General features: G+C 36.2%; 1 protein-coding gene across 1 annotated transcript in view; it reads right to left on the bottom strand.

Annotated features, from left to right (window-relative positions):
* Positions 1 to 20,016, bottom strand: part of LOC150103527 (low-density lipoprotein receptor class A domain-containing protein 4-like) — a 282,835-nt gene extending 262,819 nt beyond the window's left edge. Inside the window, exon 1 of the mRNA XM_090398264.1 lies at positions 19,631 to 20,016. Within this exon, the coding sequence (XP_090254390.1) occupies positions 19,631 to 19,637 (7 nt within the window). The 5' untranslated portion in view covers positions 19,638 to 20,016. The remainder of the gene's footprint in view (positions 1 to 19,630) is intronic.
* Between the last annotated feature and the right edge of the window lie 7,151 nt (positions 20,017 to 27,167).

Below are 27,167 nucleotides of genomic sequence, written 5' to 3'. Positions count from 1 at the left end.
GAGTTCTTTTGCTTGGTGGTACAGGAGAGAAGGAGCAAGGACAAGGGGCCATCCCTGGAAGTTATGAAAGGAAGCTGTGAGCAAGAGGGTGAAGAGTGGTTGAACCGTGGAATGCACTGCCTGATAGTGTTGAGAGCATGAACAGTCAATGAGTTCAAGGAGTGGTATGATAGACTTCGTGTTTTCTAGGAAGGACCTCCCACGATGAGTCTTTTGACTCCGTGGAGGCCCGAATCAAAATAATAATAATAATCTAAGATAGCATCCTGTTTAAATCTTCATGAATGAAGATGTGACAATCTTCCTAAAGCAATTCTACATCAGTATCATTTCTGATAGCCCCAGTGCTGATCATCAGCAAACAAGAATATTCTCTTTCAAATGTCATGAAACATTAAGTAAACTGAACAGTAGTGACCTCAAAACATTACCCTACAACATATTATTACCAGTTGAGAAATTTGCCTTTCCCATCCTCCACAACTTGCCAATACTCTTACTTATCTGGCTATCACACCAATTATAAATTCCCATCAACCTATACACCAACTTACTATGCTGTAACCTGTCCAATGTCATCATGTATGAGTATGAGGCTCTTTTATCCAGCACATTCATTATCACTTTCTCATAAAATGCAAGATCTATCCTTTATAAACCAATACTGACCAACACAGATGTCACACTTATCAACCCAATTCTGTAAACTAATCCTAACTCTGTAATTCCTTCCACAAATGAATGTGCACAAGCTTCTCTCTCTCTCTCTCTATCTCTTAGAAGTACTCTTATGCAGTGGCATTGTTTTGCCTTCCTACCACTCCTTTTTCAGACTCAATACTATTGTAAAATTATCATTAAACCAGGTCAAAAGGTACTGTCATATTCCCTGAAAAACACATTCATCCAATATATCAATATGAAGCAGCCTACTCAACATCTATGATTTAGTACTTCTAGACACCATACTAGAATTCCTTTCTTCTCCTCCTCTCTGAGATTTGCACAGCATCACTTATGAGATACTGTCACAAAGATCTCGTTGAATAATCCCACTACATTCCTCTGCAATGGATGCTTTGCCACATTACCATCCACATGTTTGTGATCATTCTTCCTCATCTTAGTCATCATATACAAGAATTTCCTTATTTTTCATTTGGCCTACTAATCAATCTACTCTCTCATGTTATTTTTCTTTGCCTTACCATTCTTGTCTCTTTCTAGCATACCTCTTAAAGTCACACATCTTCATACTGCCTGGTATGTTAACTCCAGCATAAGTTTTTCTGCAGGAATTATCTAATTTCATTACTCATCCATTTCATTCCTATCTGTCTCTGACTCTTGGTTGGGATGTACGCTACTGTGTTAGATGTGTTTTAACAAATTCCCATACCCAATGCTATTTCATATTAAAAATTTGAAATATATGTTTTTTGGAACAATTTAAGTAAATCATATACTGTATATTAATAAAATTAAATGCTAAAAATATCAAATATGCTTTTGTTGCCTTTTTACTAACAGCATAATTATTCCTCCCAAAACTTCAGTGTTGATTCATTACTACTTCCTTTTTTTCATCAACTGTACATACAAGATGTTGCAAAACTTATAACACAATAGTGATGATGCACATAGGCAAGCAATCAGTGAGAAAGAAAAAATCCAGTAATGTGTTCCTTGAACAGATACAGACAGGATAAGAGGAAAATGAGAAGTTGGTTCAGCAAGACTAGCAGAACAGTGCATGGACTGGCACCTGCTTATCTTTTTAAATGCTTGGAAGAAAATGGAAGAATGATGTGGTGGACAGTTTGGTGGAGCAGTGCCCATGAAAAGACATAAGGTAGAAACAGAACATCTATAGGAAAGTGAGTCTTCTGCACAATATCAAACTTAGGAAGATTTTTGGTGCCCCACCCACAAATGTGAGACCCATATTCTAAGGCTGAAAAGATCTGATAATACAGGCAAGAAGTTGCATCTTGAATGGAAAAGGATACTGAGTTTTTGGACTGAGGTGGCTATGGATATGATATGACATTTATGCTAGAAAAAGCTAAAGATGTGAGTTACCGCAAGAAGTAAAATTAATATTTTATCAAAACTGAAGGGAAGTGATGCGAGTCTTTCTTATGAAAAGTAAAACTCTTGCTAGCAATGAAGCTCGTTAGATTATCCTTACCCCAGTGGAGAATATTAAGGAGATCGGTATTTAAGAGACTAGTTAGGAGAGAATTTAAATTATTTGACCACTGCAAGGTTTGTCAAATGAAGGGTGTGTATGATAATCATCAAAACTATGGATAGGATATGATGTTAGTGGAAGAAAGTCATTAATATACAGGAAGAAGAGTGGTGGACTAATCACAGATCTCTACTGGTGTCAACTAGGGATGGAGAGAGTGGTTGCTCAAAAGTGAGTGAGGGATAAAGAGTTCCACTTATTTTAATGCCTTTTATTCTTTCATTACTATGGAAGAGTACATGAAAATGCAAAAAAATTATTTAAAGTTTAAATTTTTTTAAAAATCATCTGTTGAATTCAGTAAGAAAATTATGCATTTTAATTTTTTTGTAAATTAAGAGATTAGAAATACAGATATCTACATATATTAAACTTATATTTATGTTTTCACTAAATAAAAGTATTTCCATTACTTCAGAGTTGCATTTATTATACGAGGGTGGTCTGAAACGTTCTCGGCCTGGACCATAGATGGCAACACTATCGGCAAGATTTTTTTTTTCTAAGTTGGTACATCTGTCCTAAGCATCCATGTGAAATTGCAAGTCATTCTATCAAGTAGTTTGTTTTATACAGCTGTCTGAAGCAAAAGTGTTGTCTATATCCCTTGAAATGGATAAAATTGAGTATCATGCAGTTATAAAATAATTTGTAAAAGAAGATTAAACCAAAAGAAATTCATTCAAAGTTCATAAAGGTTTATGGACACTCTTCTCTTTCATTTTCAACAATTAAGAAATGGGCTGTTGAGTTTGAATGTGGCCGTACCAGCCTTGAAGATGATCCACGTGAAGGATGTCCAAAAAATGTAACAAAACCAGAAATCATTGATCAAGTGCACGATATGGTATTGGATGACCGGCGAGTCAAAGTGCATAAAATTACTGAGACTACAAGCATTTCAAAAGAAAGTGTAGGATATATATGCCGACCTGGTTGGCCAAGTAGTTAGTGTATCCGCTCTCCAGCTAAAGGGCTGTGGGTTCGAATCCCGCCGTGGGCACAGAGAATTGTAGAGTAGGTGCCCTCCCTCAATGAGTCTTTGGACTCCCTGGAGGTGTTATATAATAATAATAATATTTTGCATGAAGAATTGCATGGGAAAAAGCTTTGTGAAAGATGGGTGCCGCTCTTGCTCACAGCAGATTGAAAATACACTCGCATGAAAATGACTCCCTGGAGGTGTTATATAATAATAATAATATTTTGCATGAAGAATTGCATGGGAAAAAGCTTTGTGAAAGATGGGTGCCGCTCTTGCTCACAGCAGATTGAAAATACACTCGCATGAAAATCTCTAAACAGTGGACAGAAGCTGGCTGTTCAGTGACAAAGTCAGTTCCAGCAGCAGGAAAGGTCATGGCATCAGTGTTTTGGGATGCTAAAGGCATTCTGTTTATCAATTATCTTGAAAAGGGTAAAGCAATAACTGGGGAATATTATTCCGATCTTTTAACCAGACTAGACGAAAAAATTTGTGAGAAAGGCCCTGTTTGGAGAAGAAAAAAATCATCTTTCATCAGGACAATGCACCTGCCCACAAAGGTGTTTTGGCAATGGGAAAATTAAGGGATCTGAACTGTTAATTGTTGGAACATCTGTCTCTTCCCAAAACTAAAACTCTTCCTTGCTAGTCAGCGTTTTTCTTCGAATCAAGAGGTGATTACAGCTGTAGATGGGTATTTTGCAGATCTTACTGAGAACCACTACAGGGACAGGATAATGGTGCTGGAGCATCGCTGTAATAAATGTATTAGTCTTAAGGGAGATTATGTTGAAAAATAAAAATAATTTTGAAATTATAAATTCGTTTTTTCATTGTTTGGCTGAGAACTTTTCAGACCACCCTCGTATAAATTTATGGTTTCACTTTATCTCCAAATTTCAAGCTCACTGCAAGAGGTCCAACTCTATATATAAAATTTATGAGTTTATTTAAATCTTATCAACTTATCAGAATACTAAATAATCCCCCCCCACACACACACTTAACAACCAGGGCCCTACTGAGCTTTCCCAAACATGCTGTTGATGTTGACTTTCCTCTCTGTAACTGTAAGTATAATATTATCCAAGTTTACTTTTCCATATTACCTTCTCTCATGCTTTGTCAGTTTCAGGTCCTGTGGTACTACTACAGTGGTACCACAGGATTATCTCAGATTTCTATGCCTCTTTTACATGATCTGATATTACTGTTTGTTCTCCTGATCCAGGCAGCTGCTCTGACCAAATAACTGAAATAATACTCATGTTGAAATAAGGACCTTCATCTCCCAACTCTGCATAAAACCACCTGACCACAATCCGAGCATTAGTTCCTCAACAAGTCTGCTAGAGCAGATCAAGATAAATATTAAATATACCTGAAACAGTTCAAGTCATAGTTTTACAATGTCTATACTACATCTTGTAACATCTCTTAAAAACATAAAATCCAAATCACACTGCAAAAAAAGCCAAATAATAATAAAAAAAATAAAAAAAACTCATCACCTGTTCAAACAGCAGCTGACCCTCTTGCAAACAGGTGAGGCCATCAACTTCGCTACATTAAGGCCCACAAATTAATTAACGAAAAAACAATATGGATTCTAGCATTCTCATTCCGCAGAAAATCTCCTGGCCACCTTACAACTGATGTAGTCATTTTTAACATTTCCAGAGCATCTGATCAAGCATGGAGACCTGCTTACCAAAATGCAATAGACCAGCCTGCTTTCTGTGAACAGATTGCCAGTTTCCTATTTGAGAGGGTAATGCATGTGTCGAGGTGGATAGTCCCTCTCTTTCTAGACATTGTACCAATAGTAGGACTACATGGATTTGCTTTTTGCCCAAACTCTTCCAACTATGCATTAATAAACACTTACTATACATAACTAAAATCTCAAATTCTACTTATTCATCTTCTTTATTCAACAACCTTACAGTGGTCAAATGATTCATGATTCAAACTTTAAATCTTCCATAACCAATGTTTTAAAACACTGATGTCCCTAATATCCCCAATAGGGCGAGGATAATTTAGTGCTTTAATGTTACCAAAGCACAGTCCTATGTTATTGCTCATAGAAAAGATTTCACTTCTCTCCTCCTTATTTTTGATAAGGCTCTGATGGACTACTGTGCACAGATTTGAAGATAAGGTAGTTTCTAATCTCTGGATTGTCAAATATAAGGAAAGGTTGAGAAGATACAATTTACAGAGTCTAGTGGATAGGAGGAGGAAGAGGGGTGATATGATAGAGACCTTCAAGTTAGTGAGGGGTTGTTATAGGATCAATGTTGGAGAGGTTTTAAAGAAAACAGTTAGAGATCAGGGGAGAACCAGAGGTCATCCCTGGAAGCTGTATAAGGAGGGTGTGAGCAGGTGAGTGAGAAGCAGGTTTTTTGCATGCAGAGCTGTGAATGATTGGAATGCCTTGCATTCCAATGATTCACAGATGAATCATTATGATGAGCTGTGTGTATGACAAAATGACCTCTTAGTCTGTTCTGAAAAAAAAAAAAAAAAAAGTTTTATTTTCATACAAAATGGTGTATCATATTAATAAAATACCTAGATGAAAGATAGTTATAGAATGTTTTTTCCCCACTTGGTTTACTTTCTGATAAAGGTCAAGATTTGGCATGTGTGTGGTAGGTTTTTGCTAGCCTTGCATAGAGCCAAGGCTTGGTGATAAGTATCTGTTTGAAGCTGCAACATTCCCTTAATCTATCCTCTTAACTAATCATTCCACAGCTCTGATAGCATCCTAATATAATTTAGATATTAGGTGACTCATCTTCAGAAATCCAAGATACCAAGTATGTGCAGTGATCTAAATCCAGTCAAATCAGCACCTAGTACAATGAAAACAACATGCCTAACTTGTGTCTTTTACTTGATTTTAACAATCCTCTGTTAGTTTATTGCTGCATGCTTTCCCTCACCTCTTCATTCCCTCCACCATTAATCTTCCAAATGCCTTTCCATTTCTACCTTATTCAGCATGTTTCCATACAGTACACTGTGATCATCTCCTCTAGTCCAACATGCAGACGTTACAGTTAGCAATACTTAACACACTTCACTATTACATGCTATATCACTAGCCTGCAAAAGTGACATTCCATCTAAATTCTTCTACAGAAATATTGGGTGGGTAGTAAATGGCATTGTGTGTTGATGGTAGCAGTGTCTCATGAGTTGCAGTTGGAGGATAAAGTAAAGGAAGCAGTGAGCTGGGCGTAGTGGAGTGGTGCATCCTCCCATGATGAGTCCTTGGAGGTATCACGTAATAATAATTCTTTGTATACTCTCTCCAACTGTGCATCATCAGCAAACACCTCAATGTCTCCCTTCAAACTATATGCAGTGTCATCAATATACAAGTTATGGAAGTTTTTTCACTTGGCTATGCTAATAATTATATATTCTGTTTTATCCTTTATCCAAGTGTTAGCAAACAAAGTTTGCACCTGAAGTACTTTCAGGACTGGGGCAACTCGTGGTAAAGGTGGTATAAGTTCTCATCACTTGCCTTAGTATCTCACATAAAGCACGTCTCCTTGCAGACATGTGTAATGCTATGCATTAAGGGAAGGGCCACTACCCAGACCGGTTTTGACTTTTATTGAGATCTCATCAGTGGGAGCCAGACCCAGAGGTGGTGATACTAAGGTGGAAGCAATGGAGAAGTCATATTTACCTATATGAGTTGCCAAAGGGTGTTACACCCTATTACTAAAATTCTCTGGATTAGAGATAAATTTATGGAAGTTTTTTCACTTGGCTATGCTACTAATTATATATTGGGTTTTATCCCAAAGTGTTAGCAAACAAAGTTTGCACCTGAAGTACTTTCAGGACTGAGGCAAGTCAGGCGCAAACTTTGTTTGCTAACACTTGGATAAAAGATAAAACCCAATATATAATTAGTAGCATAGCCAAGTGAAAAAACTTTCATAAACTTATCTCTAATCCAGAGAATTTTAATAATAGGGTATGAAAACCTTTGGCAACTTGTATAGGTAAATATGACTTTGCAATAAACAAACTAGGGAAACAAAATCTACTTACAAAGTAAGACTACTAAATGATTCAAGTATAAGAAATTTATACCATAGAATTAATAACTACTTAGAAAAAATACAAGAAAATGACATTGAGAAAGAATGGAATAATATAAAAGAAATTATCACATCAACAGCATATGAAAGTCTAGGAACACACAAAAAATATCATACAAATAAAAAATTACATATATGGAACAATGAAATAAAAACAATAATTGAAAATAAAAAGCTGGCTTTTAAAAGATGGTTAAGTAGCAAAAAACAAGAAGATGAAATTGAATATAAAAAAAGATGAGCAATAGCCAAAAGAGAAACCAGAAAGAGACACAGAGAAAGCTGGGAAAAATTTGTATCATATCTAGAAAATGACACATACAAAATACTAAAACACATGAATGTAGATATAAAAGAAACTGCAAATATGAATTGTGAAATAGATGTAAAAGAATTCTTGAATTACTTTACAGATCTTCGGATGGATAATACTGGCATCAAAAATAATTACACCAGAAACTTACAAAATACCTTAAATGATATGATAAGAATGAAAGAATTAAAGGAAAACCTAAATAAAATAAAAAATGGCAAATCAGCAGGAGAAGATGTGATAAACTCCAAACTGTATAAATTTGCTGGAAAAAAATTTAAAACATTACTAAAATTTTTAAATAAAATATATACAAATGGACAAATACCAATAGAATGGAATACAAGCATAGTAATACCTATATTTAAAAAAGGGGATAAAACAAAACCTGCTAACTACAAAGATATTAGTTTATTGAATAGATGCTACAAAATATATAGCAGAATACTTAATGAAAAACTAAAAATATACAATGAAAAATATTAGAATATCAAAATGGATTTTGAAAAGGATGCTCTACAATGGATGCAGTTTTCTGTTTAAAACTACTTAGAAAAAAGAAGAGAATTTAATTTGGAAACTCATCTTTTGTTTATAGATTACAAAAAAGCATTTGACAAAGTAAAAAAATATATACTGTTTGATATATTACAAAGAAGAAATATACCTAATATTTTACTACATGCAATATTGAATATATATAAAGATAATGAAATAAAAATAAATAAAAAGTTTTCTGAAAAACAATCTATAAACCAAGGAGTAAGACAGGGATGCCCTATGTCTCCAACACTTTTCAATATTTACATTAACGAAATATTAATACAGTGGAACACCTTAAACAATCAAGGTATAGAAATTTCCCAGAATAACAAAATAAATACGCTATTATTTGCAGATGATCAGTTAATAATATCAGATAAGGAAGACAATTTACAAAGAGCAATATATAATTTAAACATTATAGTAGAACAGTTTGGAATGAAAATTTCCATAGATAAAACTAAAACAATGGCATTTTGTGGACAAACTCCAGTTAGAAGCAAAATAGTTATTAATAATAAAATAATAGAACAGATAAATACTTTCAGTTATCTTAGATGTGAAATATCATATGAAGGAGAAAATTACATAAAATTAAAAACTTCAAAATCTTTACAGATTATAGGCCTGATAAATAGAACACTCAACCGAAATATTATTCCACGACACCTCCATGGAGTCCTAAGACTCATGGAGGAAGGGCACCTACTCTACATCTCTCCGTCATCATCCACACCAGCGCCATCTATTGCATTCCACCACCACTAGTATTTTCACAGACAATCACAAACATCCATGCTCGTGGTGGGATTCGAACCCGCAGCCTTTTGGTAGGAGAGTGGATGTGCTAACCACTCGGCCAACCAGGCTGGCTGAGTACAAAAATATAGTACAAAAAGAAACACGCTTGAAAATATACAATACTTTAGCAATGTCCACATTATTATATGGCAGTGAAATTTGGGCAATAAACAAAGATAAAAACAAGTGAAATGAGATTTATGAGAACTGCAAAATACACATTATTAGATCAAAAAAGGAACTAAAACATTTTAAAAGAACTAAAAACAAAATCAATAGAAAAAAAAACTAAACAATTATAAGCAAAAATGGATTGAACATGTAAACCGAATGGCCAACACCCGGCATCCTAAACCAGTGGTCGATATAACATTGTTAGGGGTCGATTCGGCTCAGTGGTCGATAGAAAAATATAAGCATCATTGTACAGGTAATATTTAATTCTGTTAACTTGGATTACCTCCATCCTGAATGGCAACGCAATTAAGAGTGAATCGTGGGAACAGTGACATGAATAGGACCTATAATAGTTACGGAGACCAATCAAGTAGGCCAAAATGACGTATTTACCAATAAACGGATGTCGGTGATTCCCGTTCGGCCGGCGCGTACATGGTTGAAGCTGGTTTTAGTCATGTTAATTCCTTTTTAACAAAACAAAAAAATAAGCTAGATATAGAATTCCGTGGCGATTTAAGGCTGAAACTTACTAATTTTGAACTCAACATTTCTAATCTTGTCAAGAGTCACGAAGCACACCCTTCACATTGACAACGTTAGTAAATTGTATACTAAGTTAATAAAAGTCTTGTTTTCTTTATTTAAATGAAGGGGATATTAAATCCCACATTATTTCAAAGCCGAATAAGAAACTCAAAGATCGGAATCAAAGAGTTTCATGCCGAATCTGGGATTTAATATCCCTTTCATGTTACATCGCAAAGTGAAGCTTATTGGTTCTTTTATTTAGGTCTTATTTTCATATATATTATTATTATTATTATTATTCCTGATACCTCCATAAGGAAAATTGTATTATTGTTATCTAAATTAAATTTTATATTTTATTTTATATATTATTTATTCCTCCTATCAAATATGTAATGTTAAGAAGGACGTCAAAAACAAAAACGTATCCCTTTGACGTTAAGCCAAGTTCAGCTGAACACAACTAACTTCACTGCCCTCAATGGGCGAGCATATAGCTCACAAACACTCCATTCAAAGTTCTTCCATTACAAGACAAAGGGGAATATGAAAAGCAATTTTGCTTCACCCATCTAGCCAGAAATGCTAATGTTAATGTTACTATAAAATAAACTATCTAAAAACTCACATGAGCGTCTTTTTTGCTTGTCCTATTATAATTACGTAATAGTAAAATAGAGGAGGTCGATAAAAAGTCAAGAAACTCTTGAAGGGGTCGACGGTCAAAGAAGTTTTGCGACCCCTGTCCTAAACAAATACTAAAATATAAGCCAATTGGAAAGAGAAGGCAGGATAGACCTCAAAAAAGGATACTGGATAGATAATAGACTGGAACAGACCAATATGGTCTATACCCGTAATTAGTGTTACGATGATGATGTAAAAACATCGGACCGGAACAGACCAATATGGTCTATACCTGTAATTAGTGTTATGATGATGATGTAAAAATATCACACGGCTCTTACTTTTTCATATAAGTCCATTGTTCGCGTTCTATTTTGTAATTAACTATTGTCGCCACTGATGATGGCCTGTAATATTCAGGCCGAAATATATGGCCTTAAATAAATAATATCACTTATTCCTTGTGTTTTCTCGTCTTACTTTAAAAAAAAATTCTTATGGCATAAGTATATCTTAAACAACACAGAATAACTCTCTTTTAGTTGAAAAATATCAAATATAGGAGAACACTGAAATACAAAAAAAAAAAAAAAAAAAAGCCTTATGAAAACTGGGTGAAAATGAGAGAAATACAACATTGAGTTATAACATCGCAATTATTACCATATTGGGAAATGAAACAATAGGATTCAGCGAAAGCACTCGTGGAAGATCCGCGAGGGCTCCAGGAAACCCCCGATAGTTCAGTGTTAGCTGATCTACTTGTTAGCTGTTTATATTCTGGCGATATCCTCGCAAGAAATACAAACAGCTTAGTAAAATCACATTCAGGGAATTAAAATATATATAATATAAATAAATAAACATCGGAACTTCTGTAAATCCTTTTAACTATCTGAATAATCATGCGTTTGTAAAGAGAATATGGCTCATATGAAGCTCATATAAACATCACACTCTCGATATTACCTTAGTTAATTTAACATAATCAGATGCAAGGCTTATAGGGTGTGTACTATTTTTTACCTTAACTTTTCGTGTTAACACAATTTCTGTGCACGTTCCACCTAGTAAAAATATGTTATTACCAAAGCAAGTATCTTTCGTTGCTTATTTTTCTCTTTTTTACGTCCGATTCCATCTTGACTAATGCTAAAATTTTATGTATGAAGTGTAAATAACTAAATATGATGTAAATAAGTGGATGTTGAATACTGAGTTCCCATTGAGTTCCGGACTGCATAAAAGTCATCAGCCATTTTCTGGCTGATGACTTTTATGCAGTCCATTTTCGTTCCATTGCGGAACGAAAGCCTCTCCAATTCTCCGTTCAGTCGTATCTTGAGCTTTTCTATGCTACTGAGTTCCAGCCATACATGGAGGTGCCAGTGTAATAATATTAATAACGTCCATAACGGATAATTATCGGTGCGTGTTATATAGTTATAATTGATCACCACCAAATGTTAAAGAAGAGTTCTAGATTTCGCTTTCTACTCGTAATATTCGACAATTTGGGTATTCAAATTATAATCATGCTTTAATTGACAAACAGGCTTCAGTATATGTACCAGTAGTCACTCGCTGAAACGTTTGATTACAGCATGTGATAGATGCATACATCATTTTCACTTTCAACAAACTCGCTCTCCTATGCACATAATACAACTCTGCTGAGTGGGACTTTCATTATTAAAAGCCCTTAGTTCAAGGTTAAATGTTATTTTTGTAACAAGGTTAAAGCTCATTCACCATACGTGTACACACACCGATCAATGCTCCCTCTATTGAGAATAAACCTCGTTGACACTAATTCGCCCGTACTGATTACATAAATATGAGGAAATTAAAAGTTTGGTTCATAAGACACTAGGTCATAGAGTAAAAGCGATGATGTCTGACGTGCGGGATTTTGATAGTTGATATAAAATGTGATTCACGAAATTTTGACTAGTAAATTACTAGTAGTAAATAGTTTTACTACTATAATCAATCGGTTTATTTTTCAAACAGGTTCAAAGAATCAGCTAACTAGGTAAGTCAACAAATTTCAAAACAAGGGCGATACGCTAGGCCTACTGCCATTAGTATCGCCATTATTTTCATTGCTTTATTTACTTCATTAGAAACTGTCTACTTATTGTTGTGGAAAGGGAAAGTCATGTCCTGCTCTACAGAACAAGGCTTGGGTCTAACCATGGATGCACCGTACGAAGAACTTAATTTTAAACAGCTTCTGGCAATATTTAAACACGTAGGCAATCTGCTTCACACAAAATGGCCAGGAAAAGTTGTAGTTCATGAAATAAAAGAAGTTGATACAGATGACTCTCAGCTCTTAGAACTTCTTCAAGACAGCGCTAGCGAAATAGCAACAACTGCTGAGGATAATCCCCTTACTGACCACACCGATTATCAGGAGGCTCGCGCTCGCAAAAACGCAAAACTGCAGCCTCTGAACCACCCAATGCGGATGAAATGGAAGAAGATGTCTCTATCCGGGAAAAGATACTCCCGATTATTCTACGTGAAAAGAATAAATGGATGTCGCTAAGGACTACGATGTACAACTTACAGATCTCATACAGCCAAGTGAAGAATGTCACAGACTGTATTAAAATCCAACCCAGGACAGTGATGGATTATCGACGGTTAACCTCTGGATTGAATACCAGAGGTATTCAGTACCACACTTTTTCACTAGGATCAGAAAAAAACCTCAAGGTAGTGATTAGAAGTGTATCTGAAGATGTTTCCACAGAAGAAATTACTGCGGATCTACACTAGCAAGATTTACCACCCGTAAAGGTCAGCAGAATGACCAGGAGAGACAGGACTCCAATGCCACTGGTATTAGTAGAGATCAGTCAAACCTACAAGCACATATATGATCTGACGTCCATCTGTGGACTGAAAACACTATAGAACCATTAAGGAAAAGGGCTTCAACAGGGCAATGCCACAGATGTCAGAAGTTTGGTCACACCCAGAAAATGTGCAAGGCTGAATTTAAATGCTTAAAATGTGGGATCAGCCACCCAACAAATACATGCTCTAAGCCAAAATCCACCCCGGCTAAATGTGCCAACTGTGGCGGTCCTCACACTGCCAACTACAGAGGATGCGTGCACAATCCAAGAAATAGAAAAACCAGAAGAAGAAACATACTCTTCCTCTCTTAGCACACCTACATCAGAGACTACTTCACAGCCTCCTAAAGATCAACATAGAGGGTCAGAAGCCCATCTGCTGAAATCTGAGGCCTCTACCTCTAAAAGAACAACTCAGAAACAACAATCTAGGACATATATGCGGATGTAACTCGCCCTAAACAGACATCCCTGGAACAGCCAAAATCACATCCAAATCTGACGGCTATCATTACCTCTTTCTTGGCAAATATGCTATTGGATTTTAGCAGATCCAGCCCCTCACCATGCTCTACAAATAGATTTCTAAAGGACACACGGGTCATTATCGCAGCGCTCACTCATGAACAGAAATAAAATTAAACCAGATTCCTTACAGATCATAGTATAGAATTCGAACGGATTAAGAGGTAGAATCTTGGTGCTCCGGGAGTTCGCCCAAAGGCGTCAGCCAGATTTACCCTTGATAAATGAAACCCATCTCCGACCATCAGATAATCCCAAAATAAATGGATACCAGATGTACAGAACTGACGGATTATCCTGCAGAGGAGGCTGCACTGCTATTTACATTAAAAATTACATCAATCATCACTATAAATATTCCATCCACGATTAATCTTGAGATTACATGCATAGAAATTTCCACATGCACGGTGGGCAAACTAAAGATTTTCGCAGCATATAATCCTCCGCAAAAAACATTACTGTTTTCAGATCTGAACGCTGTACTGATCAACAGAGAGCCTGTCATCATGGCTGTCGATTAAACGCCAAGCATCCTATCTGGAATAGCCGTTCCAAAAATAAAAATGGTCACATCCTCGCTAACTACTCTGGATCCAAAAATGTGGTTGTGGCAGGCCCCACAGTGCCTGCCCATCACAACACATACGGTCGGGCTGATGTACTAGACATAACTATCCTACAGAATGTAAGACTCCAATACAGTGTAGTGACTCTAAATAATCTTTCATCTGCCCACAATCCCGTTCTATTAAAGCTGGGAAACCAGGATAACCTCCCCCCCCCCCCCACACACACACACACTCCCATATACCTTGGGATAAGCTATCCAAAGTATTCCCAAAATATATTGGTCCTGTACCATTGATTAAATCCACAGAGGAAATTGAAACAGCTATAAAGGATCTAACTAAACAAATCAACACTGCCGTTGCAGCAGTAACTTTTTCCAGAACTACCCCCCAGATCTAACCACTTGCCAGAAGACATTATGAACTTGATCAGAGAAAAGAACAGAGCAAGAAAAAGATATCACAACACGCGAGCACCTCAAGATAAAAGAATCTTGAACAGATGCAACTCTGCAGTTAGAGATGCCCTCACAGCGCACAGAAATCAAATTTGGGAAGGAAAATTGAATTCTATCTCTCCTGACAATCACTCCATATGGAATCTTATCAAAAACATCAAGAATAAAAACAAACTTCTAAACTTCTTCCTCCTCTCCAAACAGATACTGCCCTTATCCATACCGACGCAGACAAAGCTGAGGCAATAGTAACATCTCTAGAAAAGCAATTCAAACCCTCATATGATCATCTCGACTTCAATCACATATACAAGGTTCATCGACATATCAGATCTTTGCTCAAACTTTCTGTCACATACTCTAATCAAATTGCATCCACATCACCTGTAGAATTATACGACACAATCAAGAAGCTTAAAAACAAAAAGGCTCCTGGACCTGATGGACTCACAAACAGGGTGATAAAACTACAACCCCACACAGCTATTGTACATCTGACTAACGTTATAAACTCCATCATACACTACAAATATTTTCCTTTCCACTGGAAACTAGCAGATATAACCCCAATCCATAAACCTGGAAAAGACCCGCGATCACCTGAAAACTACAGACCAATTAGCCTCATCTCTAACCTAGGCAAAGTTGCCGAGAAAGTCATTCTCACTAGACTCCAAGAACTAGTGCACAAATTAAACATTCTTCCTGAGGAGCAATTTGGATTCCGACAATTTCACAGTACTGGAATATGTTACCATGGGATTTAACTGGCGTCAATGCACTGGGGCTGTTTTCCTTGACACAGCCAGTGCATTCGAGAAAGTCTGGCACTACGGCTTGCTATATAAAATGATAACATCTGGAATATCATTGGAAGTGCTTCACCTGATCGGATCATACCTCTATGATAGGCGCATGCAACTTAAGTTAAATGCCACACTCTCCATACAAAAACGCATCTTGACTGGTGTCCCACAAGGATCACTACTGGCACCAATTCTTTTCTCCATTTATATGTGTGATATGCCGCACAACCCACTATCATCTATCAAAACTTTATATGCGGATGATACAGCGATATTAGCCACATCTTTAAAACCGCACCTAGCAATCAAAAGACTGCAGGAAAATCTACTGATAATTGAACAATATTTCACCAAATGGCGACTCAAAATAAATTCTCAGAAAAGCGTAGCCATACTGTTCGCCAGAAGATCAATGCTTCCTACTGGACACGTTCTCCTGTTTAACACAGAGATCCCTTGGCAGTCTGAGATCAAATATCTTGGCATATTGTTGGACAGAAAATTGACTTTCAACTCCCATATCATCTAGCTTCTTACTTGAAACAAACAAACAAACAAAAAAATTAATTAATTCACTTGGTATAGAGCAAACGCTTCATACTGGAATTAACTACATTTTAAACTACAAATGTGAAGATCATCAACTAAAATTTTTAGCATATTTTACTTTGGAAAAAAATAATGCATTTGGTAAAAATATAAGAATGAAAGAATGAATCAGGACAGATGGCCAAATATTGCCTGGAAATATAAACCGAACGAACATCGATCAAGAGGAAGCCCCAGGAGGACACGGGCAGAAGAATTTTTAAACCCTTGAAGACGTTACATGTAAACAATTGCCTAACACGCGAAACCCAGAAGAAGAAGGTAAATATAAGATGCAAAACTAATCTAAAGTTTAATAAGTAAGATGGCATTCCTCTTCGTGGAATTGTATGTGTACAAATGAAATGTTTGTAAAATAAATAAAAAAAGAAGTGTCATTTAAAAATGGCGTCCCCAGCCTCGAAATCGCCAAGCAAAGATATTTTAGGAAAAGTAGCAGAGTTAGTGATCAAGCATTACGATTTTGGATATATTCATATATCCAGCTTTTACAAATGCAAAATAGAATAGAACACATTCATAAAAAGTAGAATGTTTGAAATTTAAATAACCTGGAAGTTAATAAGACTGAGGTGGATGGGGCATTGCGGAGTGCATTTAAGAGAAAATGTACAAAAGGGAATAAGTGTCTTTGACTTGGTTATTTAACAAGAATCTGACAATGAAGAACAATCCCTGATGGGTGATAGGAGGGGAAAAATAGTACCATTGCATAAGGGACATTCAGGAATGAAGGCGAAGGAGCTGGAGAGACCGATTATAGTCTCTCCATGCAGTCTTAATGATAAGAACAGGAATCTTGCCGGGGGGGCAGCATGAATTTGTTAGAGAAAGGCCTCTCATTTCAATAACATTGCAGAAGTATTCGATAGAATACCACAAGACAAATTATTGGAAACAGTAGAATCGAGTGGATAGTCAATTGACAGCATGGAATACATGGATGATTGGCTGGTAGACGCCACTCAGTCGTGTATAAGGAGCGATGTCACAGAAGATTGACCAGCAGTTGTATCCCAGTTCTGTTCTGGGATCACCGTTGTTTAACTTTATATTGATGGAGGTCTGTAGCCCGTTTGGACTCCTGTAATAAGTTGTGTGGCTTTATGAATGTGTGTAAGCGCTAATACAGTACTACGGGCAACAGGTTTCAAATGAAATGAAGCCTATTGGCTCTTTATTTTAAGGAATTTATGGGTGCACCTTTTTGACAACTCGTATAGCAAGGTACATGAAGGTTCTCTTCGCTATAACCTCAGTATTACCTGGTGTACCTACTCACTGATGAGACCTCAATAAATGTCAAAACCGGTATGAGTAGTCACCTTCCACCATAATGTATAACATCATACATCTCCTAGGAGTTGTGTTTTACATTATGGGCAATACTAAGAATAGTGATCAGATCTTTTCTCCACCTTTGCAACGAGTTGCCCTAGTGTTGAACTATGTGCTTTAGCTTACGCTACAATCCGCCGAAACTTTTATAGTTGGATATATTCGGCATGAAACTCTTTGATTCCTATCTTTAAGTTTCTTATTCGGCTTTGAAATAATGTGGGATTTAATATCCCCTTCATTTAAATAATGTTACATCGCCGAAATGAAGCCTATTGGCTCTTTATTTTAAGTTCAAATGTAATATTATGTTTAATTATTCCTACATAAACATTTCGTCGTGAACTGGATTAAATTAATAAATACTAAGATGCAGTACTCTTAAAATTTTGGGGCTCTAATCTCAACATTCTTTGCGATCCCATACTACACTAAAGTAGCCTGAAACTGTTCATTAAAATAATAAATCGAGATCCCTAAAACCATGAGAAAAGACGAGTCTGCTAAGATAGAAAAACGTGGAATGTTTAAAAGAACTCTCATGAAAATTAAAACTGAATCGAACTAACGACAGTTCACGGCGGAAAAACAGAAAGCTACAAATATGACACTCTAATTTAAACTATTTTGACTTCTTTGCGAGCATGACATTCTTCTAACTACTGCATGTCCTTTCTAGAGCCTCTGTAACTCATTGGGTTTATGAAAAAACGCCGGCTCTAACCAAAGAGATTTCTTAAAAAATATAGATTTAAAAAAAAATAATAATAAGGGGCCAATTTGTCTTTCTATTTGTTATACCTCCATGAAGTCCGAAGACTCACCCACATTATACAACTGATTCTGGTAACCAATTCCACTCATTCACCGCTTTCTAAGGGAAAAATCTAATCCTCACACCCTTGTTAACCACACTTTTATTCAATTTTCAAATGTTGAAATCCTATATATTAATCCTATAACAACCTTTTAGTGACTTAAATATTTCTATCATATCCCTTATCCCAACTTTTGCAACTCACAAACCTCAATCTATTCATTTCTACAAAGATTTTAAATCATTATGTTAACATATTATCGAGATGCAATCCTCTATCCTTGTTATATACAAATTTTCGTTTTTAGCTAAATGTTAGTGGTTTTTTTTTTTTTTTTTTTTTAATATTCCAATGTTTGGGTCCTTTGGGGGAACATGACAATTCATACCCCCTCTTTCATATCCACACCGGTTAATGAGAAAACGTGAGTTTACTCCCCCCCCCTCCTCCACCCACTGGGCTCTGTGCAGTACCATATAATTTAATAAGGTATGATCATTTAATAATAAACGTGTCTGTTATTAACTCTTTCTTTAACTGGGATATATCCAGTTAAAGTTAAAGGTAGTGTACTTCAAGTCGTGTAAATACAAATGCATACTTTAAATAAGCAATGTTTGACTTATCTTTCTCCTTCCGGCACACATCAAAAGACAATGTTGCTTCATGCTTGTTATGCAGTTTGGAAGTACAGATTTAATGTGTACAATTATTTATTAATTAGTTGCGAAACTTATGATATATTAATTTTCTGTGTATCGGAAAATGTCGGAAGTTTTATTTCTTTATTGTTGAATATCAATCTCTTAAACAGTGATGCAAAGACAGACTGGCGAAATTTAATGTATCTCAAATGTATACGCGAATACGCCAGTAATTCACTTTCAGAATATTACTTGATTTCTTTAATTTTGGTAGATATTGGACAGTATCAGTTTGTTATTCTGCACTGACCTCTGTCGTATTGTGTAGTGTCAGTTGGGCTTGCATCTAGATTACGTACACTCGCTTATGTTCTACAGTACGTGTATATTGTATCTTAGTTTAAGTGAATTTCTTTTGCCTCGAATTTGGGTGTTACTGATTCTTCTCACATTATAATATTCTTCAACTTCTCTACTATTAAGATTACGTTATTAAAATTCACTGCAGTGCGCTACAAATACACAACAGATCCAATAAGGCTTATCGTTTAATGGGAGAATGCGACGAGTGACGACAAAAATCAATTATATTTCTCGAAGCCATTGAAATCTTTGGTATGCTCACCCACCTGTCATGGAAGACTAAGTCTTTTAGGCATCAGGGTCAAGAGGGCAATCCCCACTTTTTCTTGAAAATGGAGAGACAAATGCCAGGGCACTTCACTCGTGAAAGTTCAGGAGAAACATTGCGATCTAGCATGAAACACTACAGCACGATGGCATTGACCAAAGATTGCTGTTTAAGCGGCTGCCTGCCTGCCATAATAACACTGTTTCAGTGCCGCCGTCAGCTCCTTCCTGCCCGTCTAGACTGTGCTAAATAAAACCAATCACAGCTCGCGGCTAGCAGACGTCAGACGGACTCTGTCTAGACACTACTGCTGTCACTGGCTGGCGATCAATTCACCTGCCCGCGGCACTTCACGGCTGCCTCGCATTCTTGCGGCGACCTCGGCGTGAACGGTCGGCACGCTTGTATGTCCTGAACAAAGGTTAAGTCACAAATGGTACAAGACCGATGTTGCAAGCATTCATCTTCAGATTACTTGGCCAGATGGCGTTGATAGTGCATGGCGCTATCGCTGTTTCGTGTAGCTCACTCGATAAAAATAGAATTTCTGAACATGAAATGAAAGAGGTTGTTTGGGATAATTTGAAGAGAGCACAGCTTTTCGTCATTACAAGGGCGAAAATTTATAAGAAAAACGCACTCATCTGGTAAGAATGTAAAGTTTCAGGAAGTGTTAGTATGCTCTACTTTCCCGATGACATCAGAGTTTATTGGCTCATATTTTATGTGTACCTTGTCACTTGACTGGTGTAATGTTTAGAAATTACAAATGAATAGACGGTGGCGTTTGTGGTGTGGAGTGCTTATTTGAAGATGTCACGTAATAATATAGTAATATTATTACGTGACAATTATCAACACCACCTTCTCGAGTACAAATATTACTTCCGCTTTCGAAGTATATATCTTCCTGATTGGAAATGTCTACTACGCCATCTAGGTGTCAGATAATTATGTTTTAATATGGGACTTTCTGTTCACATATTAAAAATTGTAAAAATGTATTAAAGAATATACTGGTATCTTGGCATTAGTTGTTATGGTCCATAGGCAATTTAAATTTCTTCTGGCATGGAATATATGTCTTACAGCGAATAGTTCGCGTTTAACTAGGAAGTTGACACAGAGTAAAACACGACAGACTTCAACAGTATACTGCGAAGGAAATAATCTCGACGGAATCGTAACGGAAAACGAAAAGCAGGTTCATTGTCCCAGAAACAAAGGGATTGTCAACCAAATAGAAACATTCCAACGTCTTAAGGCTTCCCTAACCTCCCTCCCCAACCAGTTAAAGTAATGACTATTACAGCCTCTTTTGGTATAATCAAAGACTGCTTGTAAAATTTGTGGAAAGTGGGATAATCACCAGCGATGCCTTGTTCTCTGGAACATGTTCATGAACGTCATTGAAAAAAGAAACAATCGGAACTACTTTGAGGGTTGCTCTTCTGCATCAGTGACGCACAGTTTGTCAGACGGAAGACTTATGGACTTATTCTAGACAGCAGGGCCGGCTCTACCGACGGTGCAATACGTGCATTTGCAAGACGCAACCAAATTGCATTTACTCTGCGTTTGATTAGTATATGTCTTCGCTTGATTTTAATTACCCATGCAGATACACATTTTCAGAAGAAAATTCCACCGTTAAAGGTGATAAACTATACTTTTTACACTTTCTGTAAAAAGTATAGTTTATGATAATTTTTCATTAACCTATGAATTTTCATTAACTAATGCGACTATTTATAATTTATGATCACATGTTGAAGCCAGCTTAACATCATGGCTTTTAAGACGTCACTAAAATAGTTTTTTTTTTTTTTTTAGAAAAAAAACAAAACTATTTTAGTTTTGTTTTTTTTCTAGACAGGAAACATTACAGTTTTCCTCATATAGTCTTAATAGTTTCTTGCGATTGCCACCTGTTTCGCGATCTTAAGAAACTTCTTGATGGTTGCAGTTTTGAAATAGGTTTGACAACGAGATGAATGACAATGACTTAGAGCACAAAGACAGAAATTCTGTGGTTAAACATGACAGATGCCTCAGATACAGAAAATAGTGTGCTCATGTACGTGTGGATATACAGGGTGTCCCAAAATTCACGCAAGAAGTAATTTTGATAGAAAACACAGGTTTTTAATTAAAAATTGTAATTTCTTATTGATTCATAAAGTATATAGTATAGGGTTATGCATGGAATAGCATATCGGGTAAATGGCCTCCACGGCTTTGCTGGCACATACGCACTCTTTTGTCGAAATTTTCCATGACCGTTTTGCATAAATGTGGCTGAATTTCGTTGATACAGCGCTCAATTTCCTCCTTCAAGGCGTGGGTGGTCGTGGGCTTGTTGGCATAAACCTTAGACTTCAAACAACCCCAAAGAAAAAAGTCCAATGGCGTTAAGTCACATGATCTGAGCGGCCAATTATGATCACCAAAACGGGAAATTAGACGACCAGGAAATGACTCAACACAGTAATTGAATTGTTTCTCGGGCTGTATGGCATGTGGCACCGTCTTGTTGAAACCACATGTCGTCCACATCCATATCTTGCAATTTAGGCACAAAAAACTGGATGATCATGTCGCGATAGCGAGCACCATTAACTGTTATTGCCTTACCAGCCGCATTTTCGAAGAAGAATGAACCGATGATGCCTCCAGCCCAAAATCCGCACCAAACAGTGACACGCTGTGGATGCATTTGTTTCTCAACAATCACTCGTGGATTTTCTGAACCCCAAATGCGACAATTTTGTCGATTAACGAAGCCATCAAGATGAAAATGAACCTCATAGCTGAAGATGATTTTGTTCGAAAAATAAGCATCCACTTATTGTTGTTCCATAATCCATTCAACGAACTCTCTTCGCTGTGTGTGGTCATTTTTAATAACCCTGAACTGTCAGCTGTCACGATGTCTTTTTTTTTTCTCGTTGGCAACACTTTACCGCACAAATTGCGCTAAATTTAAATCTTGCGTGAATTTTGGGACACCCTGTACATCCACACGTACATGAAGATCAGTCACTCCGCACACACCATCCATCCATCTCTTGTACGTATATATATATATATATATATATATATATATATATATATATATATATATATATATATATATATATATATATATATATATATATATATATATATATATATATATATATATATATATATATATATATATATATATATATTCATTCATCTATTCATTGGACATCCACAGATGGCGTATGATCACTCGGATGCTTGATGTACCACACTCCCCAGTTCTCGCCATGTAGTCCTGTTGTATACTTTTCTGGAGGCTTCAACTCTTTGAAGATCAGTTACTCCGCACACATTATACATCCATCTCAGAGAGGGTCTACCCTTCTTCTTTTCTAGGAACTTTACCTTCTATTACTGTTCTAAGAAGTCCTTCTTCCATCCTTTCTATGTGTCCAAAATATTTTAACTTTCTTCTATCAATATCCTTAAGGAGCCTTAGAGTTCTACTGATCTTTTCTAACACCCATTCATTTGTATGCCTTTCAGTATATGATATCCTCAACAGCCTTCTATAACACCACATCTCCAAAGCAACTATTCTTTTCTTATCTGAATTCTTTAGGTTCCAAGTCTCACATTCATAAGTCGCTGTTGGAAAAGCAACTTCATCTAAAATCCTCAACTTTGTTCCCATGGAGATAGATCCTTTCAGATTTTAGACAAGTCTCTGACTGTTGTTTTAGCCATTCGTCTTCTGAACAGCAATTCTTCACATTAATAATGGATCCCAGGTACTCAAACTTGCTGTCTTCCTCTATTCTTTCTTCTCCATTAAGATACACTTGTTTCTCAAGAGCTTCCTTGTTTATATTTTCTGTGAGAACCGTAATGTTTGTCTTGCTAGGATTGACTTCCTTGTCATTACAGAGGAGTACGGTATCAGCATACCTCAATTACTGATCAATCTACCACCTATCCTAATTCCTGTGTTGAGCCTATCCAATATATATATATATATATATATTAGAAACAGGACAACAGTAGAACTATCATTTAAAGCATTTAAAAGAACAAAAAAAAAAATTATTTTAAAATTACAATATAAAAAATAATAACGGCCATTTTTTGTTGGAATCGACTAAGAACATCATCAAAAAAAAAAAAAAACATCCAGAATTTAAAAAAGAAATTGCCAAAAAAATTTTACGTAGGGCAACGTTATCGCAATGATTATAAAGAATACTTAATATTTTCACCCAGCGTATCTGATCTTTTGGTTGGTCCTTACGGTGAGGTAGTTGAGACCTTTAAATCCCCTGCCCATTCACAATTTTCGTAGTAGGGCTTCTGTGGTCCATTGTTTGGTTAGCTTTCGTCCAACCTCCTGCCTTGAAGCATTTCTCTGTTAGTTACGCCTGTCTCTCACCACACAACTGAATATCTCTTACCGAAATCATTTGTCCTGGACAATGTCTATTCAAATACTCATCGCGTGACGTCTAAATTAACCGTCACACTGCCAGTCATGCCACACCTTACGCATTCGATCATTGTCTAATATGCATACTAGGAAACGCTCAGACCTACGTGACCCTATGCAGATGTCCTCCCCATTATCCTACTCAGGGCAATTTTTATGTACGGTTTCCAGGAATACCTCTTGTTCTTATTCTCTGTTCTTTCCTTACTCTTTTAACTTTGATTCAGGGATATCCACCTTGTGTGCATCTCTCTTAATTCACATCCATTTCTATCATCGCTAGAATGTTTTGTTGTTATTATTATGGTTTAACAACCAGATAGTAATATCCCATGATTTTTCTGTAAAAATTCAAAAAATCGTATAAATTTATATATGAAAATTTTTTTCCGATTGTTTTTTTTTAATTCATTCACTAACATATCACGTAAAAATGGAGGGTGCTTTGTGAAATAAGAGGGCATTGATTCTACAGTTTTTAAGATTTGTTTTCGTCGAGAAGAAATTATATATATCCTACCCAATTTCTATACGAACTCATCTACATGGAAAATGAATATGCTGCATAAATCTTAAAATAAAGTTTTTTTTTCGAAGTAACTAATATTCTCTTTTTATTTCCTTCAACAAATTTCAAAAGTTACGTTGTAGATCTGTACGTCGATAACATATCAACGTACAGATTTACGTTGCTTATCGCCTGAAGTCCATTGTGGTCGTCTACTTCTAATGACAAATTTCATTATTCCCGGTTTGACTCTTATTTTCTCTAACGTTTCCCCACTTTCTCTTGTTTAATTATATTTTCCGTTCTGTATTTTTGTAGTATCTCTTGCTGACGGCTTTGCTTGCAGAATAAAAGCATTAGAAGTCCGAGTCTAGTCGAATCTCTAATATCATTACTGGGACATCTCTGCCTTAATGGATACTGAGAATCTTATACTGTAGATCCATCAATTTTTTATAGCCAAATAAACTGAAACTTAAAAGTTTCAGTTTATTTAGTTTTCAGTTTATTTCAGTTTTCAGTAGGATACTACCGGAAAGAAGGAAGCTGGATTTTTAACCCTGCAACTCAGAAAATAACTAATTAGTACAAAATTAACTGGTAAGTATTAGGAACATTGCCACTTATCTAGCACAATTGGAAACGCACCCAAGCTCGGTGATTGTGAGAAGTAGAGACGACACTAGCTGATTATCGATTTCCAAAAAAGTGATGGAAACATCGAGATGTGACTCCGTCTAAGATGCGAAGACCTTTATCATGGATTTTCAACTTACGATCTCATACGAAGGCAGCAGGATTTTTATTCCTGAAAAAAAGCCCAAATTTAAAGTACTACCTAAAAATCGACATCAGTGAAATAATAAATAAGAAGAAGCTATTTGATTTGCTTCTTTTGCATTATAAAAAAAAACCGTTAACGCTAATTTAATTAAAAGTGATTTTTTGCGTTTTTTCGAAGATTGTGCAAATTCGAAAAAAAAAATGACAGTTCCCTCTCAGTTATAGAATTTTTTTTAAAGAAAAGTAAAGAAATAAGTTTAAAATGTATCAATGAAAATTTTGCCAATAAAACTACAAAAAAAATCAGATTTACCTGTTTTTATTCTTATTTGTATCCATGTTTATTACATTTTTGTTTGTTTTCGGTATTTTTAAAAGTGATATATGTTACTATAATAAAAAGATATCGGCTGTCTCTGTCTACATTGAAATGAAACAACTTCGAAACTGTATAACATTTTATTGAAGAATGCAAAGACTGTTGGAGTTTCATAATTTGGAATGTGATATTCGAGTATAGGATAAGCAATGGTTCGCGATGATTCAACACCACATACGTCACTGTCACTACAATTACAGCTTGTCAATCTACTCTCAAATTCCAGCAGTCTGGGAATCCACAACACACACACACACACACACACACACACACACACACACACACACACACACACACACACACACACACACACACACACACACACACACACACACACACACACACAGTACACGGCATGATAAAGGACAACATATTACATCAGCAGTGGCTTCGAACCCTGATATGTTAGATGGTGTGTGGAGGGACATTAAAAACGGTTTGACCATCACAGACATCATATTATATACCCGGAAACTCTTTTAGCTCTAATGTTTAGATGCCGGTCTCTGAGTTCACCTCTACCGAAGTTGTTTAGACTTATAAGCAGAGCCGAATTTAAGGATGTTGTGACCCTAAGATATAAATTTTAAGAGGGGGGGAGGGCCCTCCTTTACTGAGTAAATTTTATTCGAGTAAAGTTATCTATATTCAGATGGAGGTTCCCTTGTGATGTGAGGCCCTAAGCTATAGCTTGTCTATCTTATGCGTAAATCCGTTCCTACTTACGGGCGTCGAAAGCACAGTACCGCCATATCGTGCTAGTAATCCTAACTGGTGTTGCTATCTGAAACAGATGCGTGTTATGATCGATTTTTCCCAGGTTGCGAAGGTTCACAACCCGAGTTTTCAGACCAAAGTCTCTACTTTCTTGCACTAAAAGTAGACTAACTCAAGAGAAAAAGAACAGGAAGCGATCTGAAATGTAAACCAATATTTTGCACAATGGAATAATAAATATACAGGTTTTTTTGTTTGCATTGGTATTTAATTTGTTAGTTGGAGCACCGATCTCATTTTAAGTAGTTTTTTAACAAGGCTTTATATCACCCAAAGGCATCTGTATCCTGTTGAGCGAATGTACAACACCAGAATGCTTTCTTCAAACAAGTGCCCGGAAGACCATCATGAAGTCGACTTTTCTATTTTGCACTTGACATAACCAACGAATCACTGATTTGACTTTTAACAAAGACATTTTAACGATGCCGGTTCAAATAAGTTTAAACCAATTAATGATATGTCGTATTCATGTATTCCACTTCTGGCGAATTATATTGACTTCTATGTCTACTTCAATAGAGGTCAGTGACATTAAAACATAAATACAAAACTATGCTAAGTTGTTTGTTGTCTAGGTAGCATGATGTACCCTGTAACTG

Source organism: Typopeltis vanoorti, chromosome 9 (assembly GCF_054136105.1).
Source record: "Typopeltis vanoorti isolate ZY-2024b chromosome 9, IOZ_Tvanoo_1.0, whole genome shotgun sequence".
NCBI classification, from domain to species: domain Eukaryota; kingdom Metazoa; phylum Arthropoda; class Arachnida; order Uropygi; family Thelyphonidae; genus Typopeltis; species Typopeltis vanoorti.
The sequence above is the reverse complement of the archived record's forward strand: the minus strand, read 5'-3'. Positions and strand labels throughout refer to the sequence as shown.